The 19,238-nt window shown below is 35.2% G+C and overlaps 2 protein-coding genes across 2 annotated transcripts; both read left to right on the top strand.

The window, feature by feature from the left end:
• Positions 1-69: 69 nt before the first annotated feature.
• On the top strand, positions 70-11,954 carry LOC121412154 (the record flags this gene model as incomplete). The annotated part of the gene is made up of 6 exons (XM_041605060.1): positions 70-177; positions 4,356-4,565; positions 5,945-6,090; positions 9,035-9,301; positions 10,652-11,317; positions 11,714-11,954. Coding segments are annotated over exons 1-6 (1,593 nt in total), but the record flags the coding sequence as incomplete, so codon positions are not given.
• On the top strand, positions 11,912-18,948 carry LOC121411926. Its single transcript, XM_041604834.1, has 3 exons — positions 11,912-12,026; positions 12,556-12,772; positions 17,380-18,948. Exons 1-3 carry the CDS (start codon positions 11,985-11,987, stop codon positions 17,877-17,879), a joined length of 759 nt encoding a protein of 252 aa, XP_041460768.1. The 5' UTR covers positions 11,912-11,984; the 3' UTR covers positions 17,880-18,948.
• The last annotated feature ends 290 nt before the right edge of the window (positions 18,949-19,238 follow it).

The following is a 19,238-nucleotide window of genomic DNA, read 5'->3' as shown; positions in this document are numbered from 1 at the left end:
ATATAGACTTCGAGTTCGACAACGTCTACCTCTTCAGTCTTCGATCAGTAGATCTATCTTAGACAGTATCTAGGCCTACGATCATCACTGCACTTGAAGCTTCTCGTAGCCATAATGACGTCTACATCGAGAAACTGTGAATGTGGTGAAGGGGTAACAGTTCCTGCAGCCATTCAGGTAGATCTATATCTAAGTCTTTTCTGTCTACCTAGTCCTAGCCTAGGCTAATAAAAAATTGGAGAGTCTCCCATATATTGGCCGTGCGCCTCTAGGCCTACTGCTAAATAAAAATAAGACTAAGTCTTGACACGTTTAATAAGCCCAGCTCATTTGACTCCAACTTAACGTAGTCTAGAAAAGAGTTAACCAGGCGGCCTTCCTCACTTTTAAGCACTAAAACTAACAGAACATAGAATTATTATTAATTGGAAGGCTGCCTAGTTAGTAGTGTAGAGTCTACTACTAGTACGGTACTAGGCCTAATACTATTAAAATACTACTGCTAAACTATGACTATGTCTATGTATTAAACTAGTCAGCCTTACATATTAGTACTACTAATATGTAAGGCTGACCAGTTTAATACATAGTCATAGTTTAGCAGTAGAGGCGCACGGCCAATATATGGGAGACTCTCCAATGAATAGGGGAGACAATCTCCCACATTTTGTCATTGGAGACTTGCTTTGCAAAAGGACAAAAGAAACAACACCAACAAAAGCATGATTTTTTACACCTAAAATTTTGATTCACTGAGGTCAGAAGCCCATTTGTTTTGTGTGTGATTGACAACAAAAATCCTTATCAAAACGAAAGTAGACGGTGAAAAGTGGTAATTTTTCATGAGGAATCTGCTTATCACATTTTTATTTGCCGCCAAGGTAATCCTTTTGCAGCAAATGTAAACAAAGGAAATTGGACTCCAAAACTGGAGACTGTCTCTGAAATTGGATACCCAAATTCTTTACAAAAGTCTCTGATATTGGAGATAATCTCCCACATTAGAGACAGTCTCCAATATTGGCCGTGCGCCTCTACTGTTTAGTTTACTCTTCTTCCTATATAGGCCTAAGTTACTGTATTGTGGATTTGAATGCTGATTGCTGAGAATCCAGCGTTGAAGTTGTGGTAAAAAAAGCAAACATATGTATAATATTTACATATTTACATACAAATGCAGACTAACATAGTCTGACATGTTGCACCTCACTCTTGAATTTGCTGAGGTGCTGTCTACGACGTCCTGAGGTAGGGAATTCCATAACCTGGCAGTGGCAGGAAAGAAGGAATTTTTGTAACATTCCAACGATCTTGTAGGACGAAGCTTGTTCATCGATCAAACTTTGATTCAAAGTAGAAATGTCTATTGCTGCTCTCCTTAAGACAAAATTAGATGCGCTACTTATGTTGGCATGGAGGGGTGGCAGGGAGATATAAAGTTTAAACTTGATTCCCTTTTTTTATTACAGGGAATAAATAAGTACTTAAACAAACTAATAAAGCTTAAATAGTCTTACGTCTCTTGAAATCAGTTCTGGTGTAATTCCAATTTTATGGTCCAAATGATAAGATCCCAGTTGGCTGGCGAAAATTCACAATGATGGCGATGATGAAACTGATGTTGAAGTACGATGAATAATAAGAGTCACTGTAACAAGTTGAAATGGCCGTGAAGACGATGTTGATGATGATTAACAGTCAATTTCAGCAATCCATGGGTTGAAGCGTGTTCATTGAACAGGTTGATGATGTTGATGATCTCAATGAGAACTGATAATTTCTCTCTCAAAATAACTGCAAACAGTTCATTGATGGTGGGCAAATAATTCCACACAATATAGATATTCCAGGTGGAAATAAACTGCTTTGATCTGATCTGGTGAAGTGATCTCATATGATGTGGTGATCAAGTGATCTAATATGATGTGATGTGATCTCCTGCTCTCATATGATGTGATGATGATCTTGAAGAATCTGCCAGCTTTATATACTCATTACAGCTATCCTTCTAGAATTCACTATTAAGGAAGGTTCTAGCATTTTCTAAAAAACTTTCTCCTTTCAGGAGCAGTCAAAATCCAGAACACTCTTGAATGACCTCATTGAAATCAACAGTGTCAATAACATAGCTAAGCCTATTGTTCATTTCCACTACCAATACAATTCTAATGTTTGGCTTTTCCCTATTCAACAATAAAACTCCTTAGCCTTTAAATAGGCAAGGCCTTCATAATAAAAAGACATTCTGGAAAGTTCTTTACAATTCTTGGCTATCCTTAAAGGGAAATAACTAATAGATGAAAGTAATTGCTTTTAAAATTCTTTTACAATTATTCTTATATATAACAAGTAGTAGGGTCATTCCATAAAGGTCGGAAGTACATTCGGACACATTTAAGAGCTGTATCTCCTTTGATTTGATAGTAGTGTTCAGGTTGGCTGTGTTTTATTTTTTTTTAGTATATCATAACACGTGACCTACGTTATCATTACACCATGACAGGAATAGGCTGCAATATGAAGAATAGAAAATATGGGCAAAAATGTGAGGGGTCGGACGTACATCAGACGAAAACAGGTTTTATGCTTTTAGAGTTCATGTCAAAATCTCTGTGATTTTTGTGATGCAGGTAATATGAGCTGTTAGCTAAAGGATGAATCTTAAAGGAAATGAAGGAAAGAAATTTATATAGGCATTGCCTTGTTTTAATTACAGGCTGATCTATTTGGGGTCGGACGTACACTTTAAAGGGGTCGGACGTACATTGTGCAAAATATTTGCACACTGTACATTTTTACACCTAGATGACATATGACCTCTCCATCCTCTTTAACAAATATGTTGTACCACCCACTGATAATTTGTTCCAAGTTTGAATACATTTGAATACTATACACATAAAAAACTACCGGTATCAAAAGTTAACTTTTGACCCCTAGAGAGCTTGAACAATTGACCTTGAAATAACAAAATGAGAAAAAGTGACTTTTTACCCCTAAATAAGCTTAGAAATTATCATCTTCATCAACCAGAAAATTGTATTACTGATTTTGTGTTTAAGTTTGAACAATATTGATGCAAAAAAAAAAAAATGATTTAAACAAAGTCTTCAAAAAAATATGAACACACACATGGTATCAACCAAGGATCATTTGTACCAAGTTTGAACAAGGTTGATGCAGAAATAAGAAATGAGAACAAGTCAAAATTAAATGAATAACCCTTCACATTTTCATAACTTACACCCCTATAGGCAAAAGTAGAATAGTCTAGACATCCATGTATTATTATAGCAAATGGGCAGATCTATTTCCCATAGAGGGGCAATTGCTGTACCTGAGATTGAGGGGAAGTGGCAATTTCTTCTTTTATATGGAACTTCTTTGTTTATTAAATTTCTCATGTATTTGTAGGTTTTTGATTTTGTATTTATATTCTTTTTTAATTTCCTGCAGGCTTTTATTCAGTCATATAGCTTCATAGTATTAACAGCATTCTTAGTGTTATCCCCGGGGGGGCCAGTTACATTGACGAGTGGATACCATGCGCGACCAAAAAAACACGTAAAAAGGATGTCCTTTTCACGATAGGGCACGTTACGTACGTAACGTGATAAGGGTGTCAAAAACACAAAAATAATGAAAAAAGGGTATCTATTTCGCTAGGAAAATTACGTGTTTAGGGTCGAATTTGCGGGGATGATAAAACGAAATTAAAATGTTTTGTAAAGGATGCCCTTTTTGCCCCAACACTACGTGTTTAGAGTCCTATTTGCGAGGGGTAGACGGTGGGGTCGTACTAAACCAAATAAGGCAAAGCCGACGACCGAAGGACCCGTAACAATAAAACATTCCTGTACTTGTTTAGGGGTTCATTTCAGGGAATATTTGCCAAGGGTATCGTTTTGTTTCCAATACTTATTAAGGGTATAGGGTTTCACACGCCCATACTTGTTACGGGGTGCATTTTCAGAATATGGAAATTACGTGTTTAGGGTCCTTTTCGAGACCCCATGGTCGCGCATGGTATCCACTCGTGAATGGAAGTGGCCCCCCCCCCCGGGGTGTTATCTCATTTCCTAGGGATAAAGTAGGCCTATAGCATTATTGCATATGTAAACTGTCAGAACCACAATTCACCCCCTAAACTGCTGACAGCCTCGGAAGTCATATACATGTAGCATAGTTTTGACATACATTCTCTTCATGACTGCAATATGCAGACGAGACAACGCTTGGTGTTTGCCTTGTTTTTATAATTGTTTTTTTTTTATTTAGTCTAATGTATGCTTATTTGCTTCATCTGTGTGTGTGACTTTAATTATGTCGACATCATTTGTTTATTCCCTCACCAGAGTATTTTACCTGAGGGCTATACTTACCATGCGTGCCACGTAGATAACTTCTCCCAGGGTGATGAAGTGCATTTTGCTGCAACCATTCGCCTTGATCTGCGTTCAAAACAAGATTTTGGCAAGTGGCTGGACAGTTTCCAAGAGGCTTCATCAACCACTTGGCGAGTGAAGCGAACATTTCCTTCAGTTGGAATGAAAATCGTTTTTAAGGTATGAACGTACTCGTAGACTGCAAAAAACTTGGTTTCAAGTAAATGCTACAAGAAGAATTGGTTAATTAGCCACATTAGACAAAATCAAAGTCTGCATATCTTTGAAAATACTTTTTTAAAATCTTTAGCAAATTCTTCTTAACTGCTAAAAATCTTTTTTTTTAATACTGCAAGTCTGCATGACAGGAATATATTTGACATATTTTATAATCAGTCGGGTAGTATAAAAATATGATGGGTAATCTTAAGTTACGTAGGTCTACCTCAAATACAATCTTCACCAACAGTAACTCTGTATCAATAAACAATCTGTATGTGTAAACAATCTCTGTATCTGTAACTCTGTATCAATAAACAATCTGTATAGATCTGTAAACAATAGAATTGAAAGATATACTGGTATGAGTCATAAATATTTCAAATGAACGGCGGTTCAGACTATTGACGCTCTGTTGGACAAAATGAAAATAACATGATGATTGATTTGTATGTTTGTTTAAAAGCTTACAAAACATAATCATCAGGTCTAATGAAACACCATGGTGCATATCACTTCTGGGAGGATAACAAATCTCAGCAATGGTGACTGAAATTTCAGACTGAGTGCACTGTGGTGTACAAAATTTGCTCAGATTTTTTGTGTTGTAGGAGTCAAAAATGATCCAAAATAATATTTGATTGGAGCACAAATCAAGTCTACATAATGCAGTGTTAAAGGGGAAGTTCACCCTGAAGAAAACTTTGTTGTAAAAATAGCAGAAAAAATATTTTAAAATATTGGTGAAGGTTTGAGGAAAATCAGTTAAAGAGTAAGAAAGTTATTAGAGTTAAAAGTTTTGGATATGTGACGTCATATATAAAATGCATGAATTTCAAATTTTGTATGGTTTCTGATGACTTAAAATTGTTTTCTATTCATGATCGGGTGTGAAATGATTTGTCTATTGATATACAAAAGGTACAGTGAAAACCATTTTCAATTTTCTGAGAAAATGACATTTCATTGATTTTTTACCTTCGCTAGATGTAGGAATGCTGCTCGCATATGATGTCACAAATCAAATAATTGAAATTCTAATAACTTTTTACTTATTTGATGTATTTTTCTCAAATCTTTGGCAATATTTTTTATTATTTTTTCTGCTATTTTTGCAATAAAAATTTTGTCAGGGTGAACTTCCCCTTTAATACAGGTTTACATGAACTTTAGATCACAAATGAGATTTTTAATAATATTTTGATGAATTTTTCAAAACTAAACCATCATTCAACAGACACGACACCATAATGTACACAATTCACCCAAGTGTGGATTCATATCAGGTACATGTAATCTATAGAAAAATGCAAATACACATACTTTTCTCTTTCATCTAGAAAGCATACAGGTGCCATCACAACACAAGACCAGCAAAGGAGTCTACCAATGCAGGTCGTCGTGTGGCCTCTAAGAACACCAACTGCCCAGCTGACATGGTTGTCTCCATTAAGAAATCAGTGTACGAAGGGCGCACCGTCAGCAGGTACTTTTTAATGGCCATTTGAAAAGAAGTGGGGGGGGATACTTAAAGGGATAATTCAAAATTGGTTTTGATTTTTAATCTGGATTATAATTATGATTGATTTAAATATTTTATTAATTTTCCCCAAATTCAATAATAATGGTTAAATGTATGCTTATGTAAAATTAACATATCCTCACATATGTGTTACCCAGTAATAGCGCATTTCATATAAGGCCAAGTAAAAAAAGAAAGTAGTTGATCGTCCTCGCGCGCATCTATTTTGGCCGCCGCATGGAAATTTTTGATATTTACTATTTTCAAAAATTGGCTAAAAAAAAAAAAAAATCGTGATGTTCCTTTTTTGATGTTCCCTTTTTCATTGCAGCATCAATTTTCTTGATATTTACTATTTTTATGGCTGCTGAATAGCGAAAAAAATCACAAAATTGGCGAGCGATTTGCTCTCATTTGCTTTGGGATCTCTCTCGCAACTTCAAAAACAATTGCAAAGTCCGATATCGCCGTAACTGCAAGAAAGAAAAAAATTCTGATTTGGTTTTCTATTGGAATTTTGAAGATACCATCATAAATTAGCAAGAAAATAAAGTTTGCAAACTCGGGGAAGATCACGGATTTCTTCATTTTTAGTGCATTTTCGGGGACCCCGCTTCTTGAATCTGAACTAATCCGTCACGTGCTTTGGAAATATGGCGCAGAAAAATCAATTTTAGTGACGTAAATTTGTATTTCGGCGGGTTTTTGGTGAGTGATAGCACCTATACTTCGATGTGTGTTACGGTGATTGACTGTGCTTGTTGTGACTCTGTTGGGTAATGCATGACTTGTGTGCTGGGATGATGTTATTGACTGTGCTGGCGCAACATGTGAATTTTGAAATCAATTGAGTTTTCTAACGTCAGCAGGCAGTGCATTGAATATTCAAAAAATAATTTCATGTGGGTTATTCTTTATGAAGATTGAAAATCATTAATGGGATTCCAAGAAGTGCCAATTCTGTTCAAATTTGATAAACTTTATTCTTCCTTGAGCTATTCAATTTGATGGAAAATTGTAAAACTAAAAATTAGTTAGTAAATATATCTAACACTTAGAGTTACAAACATGAAATAATAAACATTGTGTGAACAATTAACAATTAATTCAATCATCATTTAACATTTGATTAGAAAATGAATAAAAATTGAACAGTATTAAACAACATGTTAATGAATATACAAGCAGCTGGAAAACTGCGATGCGAAACCATGCCCAGAGCTAAAAAAAGAGATTGGCTCTGGAAAACTAAACATGGCTCCATGGTAATGAAAATGACCCCACCCCCATGCTTTTTTTACCTTTACAATATATATAGGCCTATATTAATATAGAATAATGTTTAAATCATTCACTTGACATTAACATTTTGTTTTACAATACATCAGTATAAATACATCAATAGATTTTTATCGCATAATACATGTATATTTTCTAGATTTCCAATCAATTGTTGTATGCATACATTTCTACTCATTTATTATTAATATTAAAGGTCAAGTCCACCTCAGAGAAATGTTGATTTGAATCAATAGAGAAAAATCAGACAAGCACAATGCTGAAATTTTCATCAAAATCGGATGTAAAATAAGAAAGTTATGACATTTCAAAGTTTCGCTTATTTTCAACAAAATAGTTATATGAACGAGCCAGTCACATCCAAATGAGAGAGTCGATGATGTCACTCACTGTCTCACTCACTGTTTCTTTTGTTTTTTATTGTTTGAATCATACAATATTTCAATTTTTACGACTTTGACGATTTAGGACCTCCTTGCCTGAAGCACAAAATGTTAAAATAATGGAATTCCACGTGTTCAGGGAGGAATGAAACTTCATTTCACATGACAATGACGAGAAAATAGAAATATATCATATTTCATATAATAAAATACAAAAGAAATAGTGAGTGAGTGATGTCATCAACTCTCTCATTTGGATGTAACTGGCTCGTTCATATAACTATTTTGTTGAAAATAAGCGAAACTTTAAAATGCCATAACTTTCTTATTTTACATCCGATTTTGATGAAATTTTCAGTGTTATGCTTGTTGATTTTTTTTCTTTTTATTCAAATCAAGTGTTTGTTGGGGTGGACTTGTCCTTTAAGCATGCATCGATCACATATTTCGAGCTTGACATGGCCTGACAACCATTAGAATAAAAAATAGCAAAAAAAATAGTAAATAGTAAGGACCTTCCTCATCACTGATGTAAAAAATCGGGCCGAGAAAATGCCTCCTTGTTTTTAAAAAAAATAGTAAGATAGCAAATAGTAAGGACCTCCCTCATCACCGCTCTCAAAAAACCTGGACGATCAACTACTTTCTTTTTTTACTTGGCCTAATACGTAATCAGCAAATTGCACATAAATGATGATTATTTTCGAATTTAAATTGTCATCCAAGGATACTTGGACTGCAATTCGAACCATTTTTCAATCACATTTCAGTTATTTCATAGATTTTCCTCAAATAAATGGCATTTAACTTTTAAAATTAATATTCTGCTTTAATATACAAAGTAGGTTTTCTCCTACCTACTGAAATAATTTTCTTTCTGGGGCACCCGAAGAACCCCCTTTAAAAATTCAAAATGTTATATTGCTGGAATGAGCTCTCTAACAAAGCTGGATCTGTATGTAGCATTACCTTAACATTATCAATTACTGCACAGTATTTCTTTTCAGTACCAACCATACATCATTAAATTTTGCAAAGTTTTATAGAAGTCATTAAATTCTAAGTACTAACAACTAGAGGTAAACAATTATTTGTATATAAGGTCATTATTCTTCCAAAAGAAAGAAAGAGTAGACAAATTAAAAACATGTAGATAAATCTACACATACTTTATAAAAAGCAGTTTTCTTTGTGTGTATACTTATTCTATTATTTTTTTTTAACAGGAGCAAAGATCACCACCTCCCATTGTACCCAGCTGAGATCAGATTATCATACATACATAATCACCCAATTATGTGTGCAGACGCCCTGAAGTTCCGGGATGTCTCGGAGGAGGCAAAAGAAGAACTGATCTCCCTCTTCAAAAGGAAATATGGCCCTACTCAGGCCATAGACATGATTAAATACGAGCTTCAGTTGAAACATGGGGCCAACTACCTGTTGAAGGCAGCTGATAGGGCTGTATGTCCTGATGTGCAGTTCGCCCACCGGTGAGTGTTAATGAATCAGAATTGGATCTGTCTATGCTATTAGTTTATTTCATAAAGTTCAGACCTGAATTCTTCAAAAAACAACAACAAACAAATACCTTTTAAAAACAAAGAAATACAAAAAAAAGAATATTTGCATAATTCAATTAACTATTTAAAAAATGATGTTTTTTTTCTTTTAATTCTTACTAGTCTTGATGTGTTTTACGCCTGTAACAATTTTTGAGTGGGTCATTAAATTTGATTAGGAGATCTGAAGGGGGGCCAAAATAGCTCCCATCCCTACCCCGAATAAAAAAAAAATATTTTTTTTATTTTATTACCCCGAATAAGAAAAATATTTTTTTTTATTTTATTACCCCGAATAAGAAAAATATTTTTTAAATTTTATTACCCCAAATAAAAAAAAAAATTTATTCAAGAAAGGTTTTGGCACATCGATATTGCAACAATAGAAACTCCACAGGAATATTGCAATGTACTTGTTATGATATCGTCACTAAATTCCTAAAAGTCCTAAAATTTTTAAGTCCTAAAATTTTTAAGCATGGGGAAAGCAGTATACTATAATTTGCATATTATGCAAATTAACAATTTGAATTTGATTGTAAATTGATCATACCATGTACACTAGAGTGAAAAAATAAGAAAAAATCATGAATTGCACAGCTTGACTATGATGCAAATTAGACCACCTCTCCCTGCTTGAATGTATTAGGATTTTAATTCAACAGTAAACTGTAAGTTAGGATATCATATCATGTCATATATTGCAGATGTTTGTTTGTTAATATAGTGGTGTGTAATGTGTTACATCTTCAAATGCGGTAGATTAACATGACTATTATCTTTCCATTATAATAAGGCCCCCAGAAAACTTGTTATGTTGCCAACCGACGGTAAAATACAGAAAAACAGATTTTGTAAGAAAATGCAGGATACGTTTGAAGAATCAATCTGCTCGAACACTGGCTTGAAAAAAAAGCATACTTGTATGAGCTTTGACTGGCTTCTGCCTATGTTTCACCATTTAGAAATTCTTGAATGGATTATGTCCACAGTTTCCGCATTTGGAAACTTTGGCTTAAATATTCAAATTATGTACTTGTGAAAGCAACGTACCTTTTTTTGTTGCCAAATACTGATTTTATTTAATTGTATCACTAATAATAATGATAATAATAATAACCATGATAATATAATAATAACAATAATAATAATAATAATGAATAAGAATCTTTATAGCAGCAATCATTCTGGAAAATAAAGTACTATCAGAATAATCATAACGAATTTGGATTTGGATTTTGGCATCTAGACTAATTGATTACGATGTTTTGTTCTTTCCAGATTGTACCGCAAGGTATTTAAAGAAGAGTTTGGGGAGTCAACTGGTGAGGGGATGCTGCATAGCCTTAGAACGTACATCTCTCATTACAACACGCAAGTGGGCTCAGAGTGCATGGCGCTTGATATAACAAGCGACAACAAAGTTGTGATGGCTATATGCACTCCGCTAATGAAGAGGGTCCATGAAGAAGTGAAACATGCCTCAGAGCTGGTATTCATCGATGCCTCATCGAACATGGACAGGTACGGCTGTAGTGTCTTTTTGCTGCTGACGCATAGTTGTGCAGGTGGCCTTCCTCTGGGGGTGCTCATCACCTCTAGTGAAGCAGAGGGGGTGATTGAGGCAGCCCTCAAGCTGTACCGCTCTCTCCTTCCCCAGAAGTGTTTTGGAGGAAGAGGAGTCCAAGGGCCAGCTCTCATCATGACCGATGACTCTGCAGCAGAACAGAATGCCATCAGTCACGTTTTCCCTGCCAGTCAGACACTCCTTTGCGTGTTCCATGTTCTCCAAGCCACGTGGAGATGGTTGTGGAATGGCAAAAACCAAATCCCCAAGGAGCAGCGACCCAATCACCTCCAACATCTAAAGCGCCTCATCTACGCCTGTACTGAGGAGGAGCTTGAGGAACTGTACCAGGAGAGTCTTCAAGACACAACCCTGTCCGAGTGAGTTAACTTTATTGCTTTATTAGTGAGCATGCATGTATTGAGATTACGGAAGAGGGTCCCCCATTATATTATCATGTAATGCCCATATAATAGAAGAGTCTACATGTATGTTAACCCTCAATAGCCTGGGCTATTTGAAACTGCATAAAATTATGACCATTGCAATATGTATAATATAGATCCAATGATGATAAATTCAACGATAATGATAAATTATTTCTTATAGAAGATGATTTCAAAATATATATTTCAAATAGTCTTTTAGATTAACAAATAAATGAGTTTGACTAGAAAGATTTAATTTGTCTAGGATTTTATCAAATATGTATGCAGAAACAGTTGAGATGTTTAACATTATGTGTATACTGATTGCCACTTTTTTCACTTTAACAGCAAATTCAAAGAGCATCTTACTGGCTACTATGGGAGGAAGGAGAAGTGGGCAATTGCTTGTCGACTTGACCTCCAGGTGCGTGGTAATAACACCAACAATTTTTGCGAGGCAGCCATGCGTGTCCTAAAGGATAAGATCCTGGAAAGGACAAAGGCGTTCAGTATTCCCCAGCTGGCAGACTATATGTCCACCTTTCTGGATGAATACTACCAACAACGGCTGATTGATGTAGCCAATGGACGCCTGCAGAATGTGATTGCCTCTAGGTATATGCCCCAGGAGAAATCAATCAAGCTCCATGACATCAGACAGGTAATGAAAGTAGAAGACCTCCTAAAAAAAAACAGGAATCACCCCCAAAACAGAGGTGCAAACCCAGCTTACAATCAAATGGCATGCTTTCTGAACTTTCTAAACATAAATCAATTGAGTTACTTGTACGTTTAGCGATTTCATCGTTTTGGAAACCTGTTTTTTGTGTGGAAGGTTTTGCCTATACTTCATATCATGTATGATTTTAATATGAAATTTGTTAACAAGTTTTCCACATTTTAAATCTAATCCCAAACCTTTTGCTTTCAAAACTTATGTAAGAACCTACCAGATGCTGAAGATAGTCTGCAAACATTTGAAGAACATAAAAACATCAGAAAACATTACTTTAAAAGTCAGGAGACAAGTTGATTACTTGATTATAAGTAAGATTATTGAGTCAAGAGCTTATATCCCAATATGTAGAATAAGTAATTGTAGAAATGTTCATTAAATTATTGTCAAGCTGCAGTAAATTGTAATGGTGTAAATTGTATAACTATTGCTTTAACTTTTGTTTTGGTTATAGCTCTCAGACTCCCAGTTCATCGTAACAAGTCAGACTTCGCAAGACAGGGGGTACGATGTCGATATGGAACTTGGACACTGTTCTTGTCATGCTGGGAAGACTGGAGCCCCCTGCAAACACCAGGCAGCAGTGGTGAAACATTTCAATGTTTCTTCGACAAACTTTGTCCCAGTCAATGACCCGCAGTCAAGACTACTGCTGTATAAGATCGCAACAGGTAAATGTTTGAAGCAATATCTAATTTTATATGTATATGGTATTTGGAATTTCAAGCTTGGATTCACTTCTTTATGTGATATTCCATATTGAGAAACATTCCAAATCTTAATTGTACAATTTCACTGCATTTTGATAAAGATGCAAATATGTCAATAGAATGAATAGACCTCTATTCTGTATTCAAGAATCCATACTAAACGAAACAAAAATGCTGATACACACATGTAAATAATGTAAGCATGATGGTCTGATTTAAATTCTCATCTCACATCCCTTCTCAGATAGATGCCTTTTTGGAGGTTCAATATATTTTTAAATTTTGATTTATACACTAATAGCATAACATATTTATTTAAAAAACAGAAAAATACAACACATTATGAAAGTAAGGTTTTCCATTAAAGGGGAATCCAACCCAAATAAAAACTTGTTTTTATAAGGAAAAGAAAAATCAGACAAGTTGATTGGTGGAAGTTGGAACAATATTGGACAAACAAAAAGAAAATTATGAATTTTTAAAAGTTGTAAATATTGGTAATCACTATACCAATGGAGACTTCAAATTGGCCGCATATGGGATGTGATAGTGATGTAAGGCAAGGACTACTCTTCCATGTACTCCAATACACATTATGGCTAAAATGTCATTTTTCCCAAAAGTTTTATTTCAAATTATATTTTTCTTTCACGAGGCCATGAAACAATATACTCCCTGGGTTATATTTAGATTACTGCCACAGGGGAATGGGTACTTAGGAGAAAACCACAAATCCCTGATAATAAAGTACATGGCCTATGGGAAAGTTGTCCTTGCCCCTTGTCATAATTTACTTACTCAGTTGCCAATTTGAAATCTACATAGTATTAGTGATCTCAATTGTAAAGCAGCTATAACTTCCTTATTACTTGTCCGATTTCTTTCAAACTTTCACCATTCTGTTTAATTTTTCTCCTTCCCAACACTTTATGACCAAGGCTGGATTCCCCTTTAAAGAACCATGCAAAGACTTTATGTCGAAAAAATAAAAATGATTTAACTGCACTGCCCCCCCCCCCCCCCAGACAAATTTAAACATGTACTCCAAACAGCTGCACCTCATGCCACACAATTTCATGAGTTTTTTTTTTTTTTGAAGTCTTGCGCATATTTTGACACCAAGTTTGCGAAAATCAGACCACCCATTACAGAGTCACATGACGTTTTGTGACCAAAGGTATACCGGAAAAGTATTATTTTTTTCCATTTTGTGTACAAAACCAATGGCAAAGTGATTTTTTTTAATTGGGGGTATAATCCACTATATTTTCCTGTTTTGGCTTTTTAAATAATTTATTCCGACATGATATTGATTGAAATGAAGTACTAAAAAGAACAATAAAATACATAACAATTGAAAAACAATAGAATTCATAAAAAAATTCATAAAGCAATAAAATACATAAGAATGAAAGCATACTTCAGTTATTTTTCCATGTTTTAATGTTAACCAGTCTTCTAGTATACTTATGGCACCCAAATGATTTTTAAGATGCTTAATTTATGAAATTATTTAAAGAAACAATATCCATGCATCTCATTTGCATAAATTATCGTAACTAATGAAATAAAGTTGTTTTCGTTAAATCTTTACCACAATCCATCTATTAACGGGACTGTTGATGTGCGGGCAAATTTTTGTGGCAATCGGCCTCTTTGGAGCCAAGAGTGTTTCTATGGAACAAAATAGCCCAGTGCAGTGATGGTTAACGATTTGGATGCATTTGAATATTTTTTAAAATATTTATAATCTGAAAACCCATTTGCTGTTTGTTGTTGTTTTTTCCTGGCTACTATTGTAACAGTTATGTAATATAATTGATTATGATACCAAATTGTTTCCAATATAATTATAGTGGTAACAAAAGAAAAGTCAACAAAGTTGAAAAACAAAGTTAAAAAGAAATTGAAACATGAGTTGTGTGTTGCAGTAGGGTTTTTGTTTAGGGTTGGCGTTATGGAAATATGTATTGTAAAGGCCGTTCAGAAGGTATAATTTTGATTAGTATGAGGGATTGCATGTGGAGCTAATGCTAGGGAACCAAGGTAAGGTGGCACTTATGACCCTTGTGGGCTTTTTAATGTTACATATACACATGTTGCCTGATGATCTAATGCCACAGTGTGACATCTGTCCATCTGTCATGCATCCATCCACAGTTTTCAAAATGCTTCTCCCTTATCATTGAGGGATTTAAAACTACTTCACTGAATCATGAAATTCAATTGTCTAAATTGTAATTTAGTAATTTTATTTAAAATCACAGAAAAATGCTTCAACATATTTTGTATTTTGATTCTAATTGAGGTATGCATGCACACAAAACTTTACAGAATTTTGATATTTTCTTTTGATCACAAACTACTAACTTGTGCAAATTTAATCTCAGGAACAAATAGATAAATGAAAACCCCTCGCAGGTCACATGGTAAAGGTCAAAGGTCATTTTCAGGTCAACATTAAAGTTTACATGCAAGGCTCTTATGACAAGTGTTATTCCATCCCAGTCATTTCACAATGAAGTTTCAATATAATTCTCTTGCGTGCCCTCACAAATCACGTTATTTCTGGTTATTTTTCATAAGTGGGCGAGACACAAAATAGCTTTTGCCTTGTTTATATGATACTATTTTTATGAATAATCTCTAATGGCCTCTCTCCTATAATTTTCATGAAAAGGAAATTGTAGTGTTCCATCAGGGTTCTTTGATGGATTAATGACCCAGCCCTCAGTATCAGGAGATATTTCCATCATGGATGCTAGCTTCCCAGCAGAACCAGTAATAGATGAGATGGAATCTATTCCTACAAGCCAAATTGATCCCAATCCTGCTGTTGCAAGTCTGCGTGCACAAGCAGCTGCTCAGAACCACTTTGATCTTCGAGGCTCGACAAGATCAGCACAAACATCTTCCAGCACCAATGGTCCTTACCTTTTTTCAGATAGTTCCATCATCGTTTTGCTGGCTTTAGTCGCATGTTTGCCAGACCGTTTTGCATGCTCTACTAAATACTGTTCTAAAAATCCCTTTTGTTTATCTAATTTTTGTCTCGCCTGCATAGCAGAGACTCTATGCGGCGATAGGCAAGGCTTATCCGATGGCGGCGTCAACATTTAAATCTTGACCAAGGTTAAGTTTTTGAAATTTCGTCATTACTTAGGAAGTATTTGGACCAGGTTCATGAAACTTGGACATAAGGGTAATCAAGTATCACTGAACATCCTGCATGAGTTTTCAGGTCACATGATGAAGGTAAAAGGTCATTTAGGGTCAACGAACTTAGAATATGCTCAAGTTTTTATGCCAAAGAAGTGGCCAGAGGCATTATGTTTTTGGGTTGTCCGTCCATCCCATTTTGTTTTTGTTGATATCTCAAGAACCGTAAGGTGGTTTTACATCAAACTTGGTATGAGGGTATATCCTGGGAGGATAATACTTTGTTTGGATTTTAGGGTCACGTGGACAAAAGTCATGGGTTATTTTTGTCGATATCTCAAGAACCGTGAGGTGGTTTTACTTCAAACTTGTTATGAGAGTATATCGTAGGGGTATGATACTTTGTTTTGAGTTTAGGATCACAGGGTCAAAGGTCACAGGTCATTTTGTGAAGAACATTTCTGGTACAGTATTTTACATACTATGAGACATGAACATGTAACTTGGCGTAAGGGTAGAATGTGACAAGACAAATATTAACTGGTATTTTTGGGTCAGAGGGCGAAGGTCACAGGACTCATTTGCATGTACCGGTATATTGGATCTCTGACAGGGCTATGAATATTGGTAAATGATATTTCAATATTTTTTTGCCTCCATCAAGAAAGTGGCCCATTGTGCTATGATTTGGGGGATCTAATTGGGTCAAAGGCATTGTGGTCATGTCATTATTTGAAATATGGGAATCTAGGTTATTATTTAACCTGTTGGCTCGGGTGGTCCCTGTTCAAAGTCTATGGGGATTAAAAGAATTCCATAGGGAAATTGTTAAAAACCAAATCATAGAAAGCTAAATTAAATCAAAATTTATATTTTACTAGGTTTAGAAAGTACTTCATCTAATTCTGGCCTGCATGGATGAATGATCAAGGATTTAGTACCGGTCTTATAATAAAGTCAACCTACAGGTGATGATTTGCAGCATTTCTTCAGTGCCATTTACACGTGAAAACACAATCAAAGGTACCCGGGGGCCGTACCATTAAACTGTCATAAGTGTACGTTTTTTATAATTATACTTTCATAGTTAATTTTTTTGGGGGGGGGGGCTTGCTTTGTTTGCATGCCTTTTTGCTTGTATTGTTTCGTTACGTTGAAAAATTTTGAATTTACTATTTTTTGGAATTGTTGTATGACTTACATGGTATGAATATTCTGAATGGATAAATGTTATTAAGAATGTAAGATATAAAGGTCAGTTTTGACCTGAAGATTATAGCTTAGACCTGCAATTCTCTGTAGACAACAATACGTCACACATTTTTTTGGACACCTTGTAAATCCAATGTCATGTGACAAACACAATTCTTCCTTGTTGACATTCATTTTTATTTCTTTTCATTTTCCAGATGATGACCAGCTCCTAGAACAATTCCAGAATATGCATGATGACCTGTGCACCAAGATGAAACAGTCACCAGACCTCTATAGACCCGCCATAAGGGCCATGCTGGCCAGCTACAGAGGTATCAAGACTGATACGCATCTGGTATCAGCACTGCATACCTTTGGGAAGTATTCTGGGGCTGCCATGACAGTTAGGAAACGAGGTCTGGCAGCAAAAAATGCTGCAGTAAGACATTTGAACCTGAAAGGTTCCAAAAAGATCGGTGTCCAACCCACATCAACTGCTCGAAGGTGCCACATGGGACGTGGAGCAAGTCGACTACATGCAGGACGGCCACCCAAGTCGTTGCGCATCCAGGAGCATGGCTATTCCCGACTGTCTTCATCCCAGTCATCAGCTGTCATGCCGCTAATGAGGAGGAGAAGAGCACCTGCTCCTCACAGTTTGAGCCATGTTGTGTCGCTTAACCAAGCACTGGGGAAGACGCACAGTGCTAAATAGGTGGTTAACTCTACTAATGTTAGTGACAGGGTATAAAAGGGTAATGTTTCAAATACCAGCTTTGCATTTTCCAGTTTTGCATCTTATTGAAAAGAGATTGACTTATCAATTTGACATCATTCTTATGAAAATTGAGTGCCAGCCAAAAACATTTTTTTGTATTGGGTGTTCCGAAATTCAGCTTTGCATCTTCAAAGCTCATAGTTTTAATATACTGAAGAAACCAAATATGATTTTAATGCATGTTTTCAGTATTGGAAAGGCTAATAAACTTACCTAGACTGTCATCATCACTCAGTCTACCTGGTCCATCCATCTGAACAATATATATGCAACAGACATCAAAGATGAGGAATTTTTTATATATGGCCTCTGCAATGTTTAGTTTGTTTACCAATGTCTTTATAGATTTGTTCAGAAACCCTAACCCAATTCAATAAATATTTTAAATGATTTATATAAAATCAAATAAAAGATATTTAGAGCATACCATTACTGCTCGATGACTATCTATTACTATAATTTTAGGGGAAAATAGTTTTTGAAATGTTTTCAAATTTACCAAAAACTATCTTGTTGCTTTTAATACCTGAAACTTTATCACATATTTGTCATATATGTATTGTACATACTGTTGTGTTGGGGTTGGATCGATTGCACTTTAACTTTCAACCAGACTTAAAATGAAGGAGTCAATACAAAGCCTGTACAGTTCATATATACATTTATTGAAGATGATAACTAAGGTGATGATGATGACAAATAATACAGGAACATGAGTAAGTCTGATGGTGACTATACTCTGCAGTATAAAATATAAACTCTTCTGTAGCTGTCTGTATGCTGGAACAATCTGTAAAGTAATCTGTAACAAGCTAACAATCAATCTGCATTCTCTGAAGTAATCTGATTTGGGTTCAGAAGTAAACCCCTTTTATATTGGTCTGGTCTAGACTCTTTACGATCAAACAGGTGTTGGTCAACCTTGGACGCTTGACCAAAACAATCTGTACGTCATAACTTTACTCTGAATTGGGGGAGTTGACCTTATAGGGAGAACATGAAATGTAGTGAATAAGAAACCCATAAAATGTGTGTGCGTCAGAAGTTTAGCTGGAAGAATGAGTAATACTTTCTAATGAAAGTTGGAGCTGGTATATTTCCTGTAGAAGTATTGATTATGTATTGATATAATATTGAATATGTGAGATATGTCTTATCATCACATAACAATACATATGTAAATGCAGTATTGTGTCAGAATATGTATGGTAAGTTGTGTGATATCACATTAAGTGAAAATGGCAACCCAAACATAAAGGTAGCACCAAAGACCAAACCAGGTTAGTTTATACCAAT

The sequence above is a fragment of the Lytechinus variegatus genome, chromosome 3, assembly GCF_018143015.1.
Source record: "Lytechinus variegatus isolate NC3 chromosome 3, Lvar_3.0, whole genome shotgun sequence".
Classification (NCBI taxonomy): domain Eukaryota; kingdom Metazoa; phylum Echinodermata; class Echinoidea; order Temnopleuroida; family Toxopneustidae; genus Lytechinus; species Lytechinus variegatus.
Note: the sequence above shows the minus strand (reverse complement) of the source record. Positions and strands in the feature narration are given on the sequence as shown.

Bases quoted from the DNA above. Each gene is read 5' to 3' on its own strand.
- LOC121411926 (XM_041604834.1), top strand. From the start codon at position 11,985: ATGCCCCAGGAGAAATCAATCAAGCTCCATGACATCAGACAG. The intron at 12,027-12,555 runs GTAATGAAAGTA...TTTTGGTTATAG, and splicing joins AGCTCCATGACATCAGACAG to CTCTCAGACTCCCAGTTCAT. The intron at 12,773-17,379 runs GTAAATGTTTGA...TTCATTTTCCAG, and splicing joins GCTGTATAAGATCGCAACAG to ATGATGACCAGCTCCTAGAA.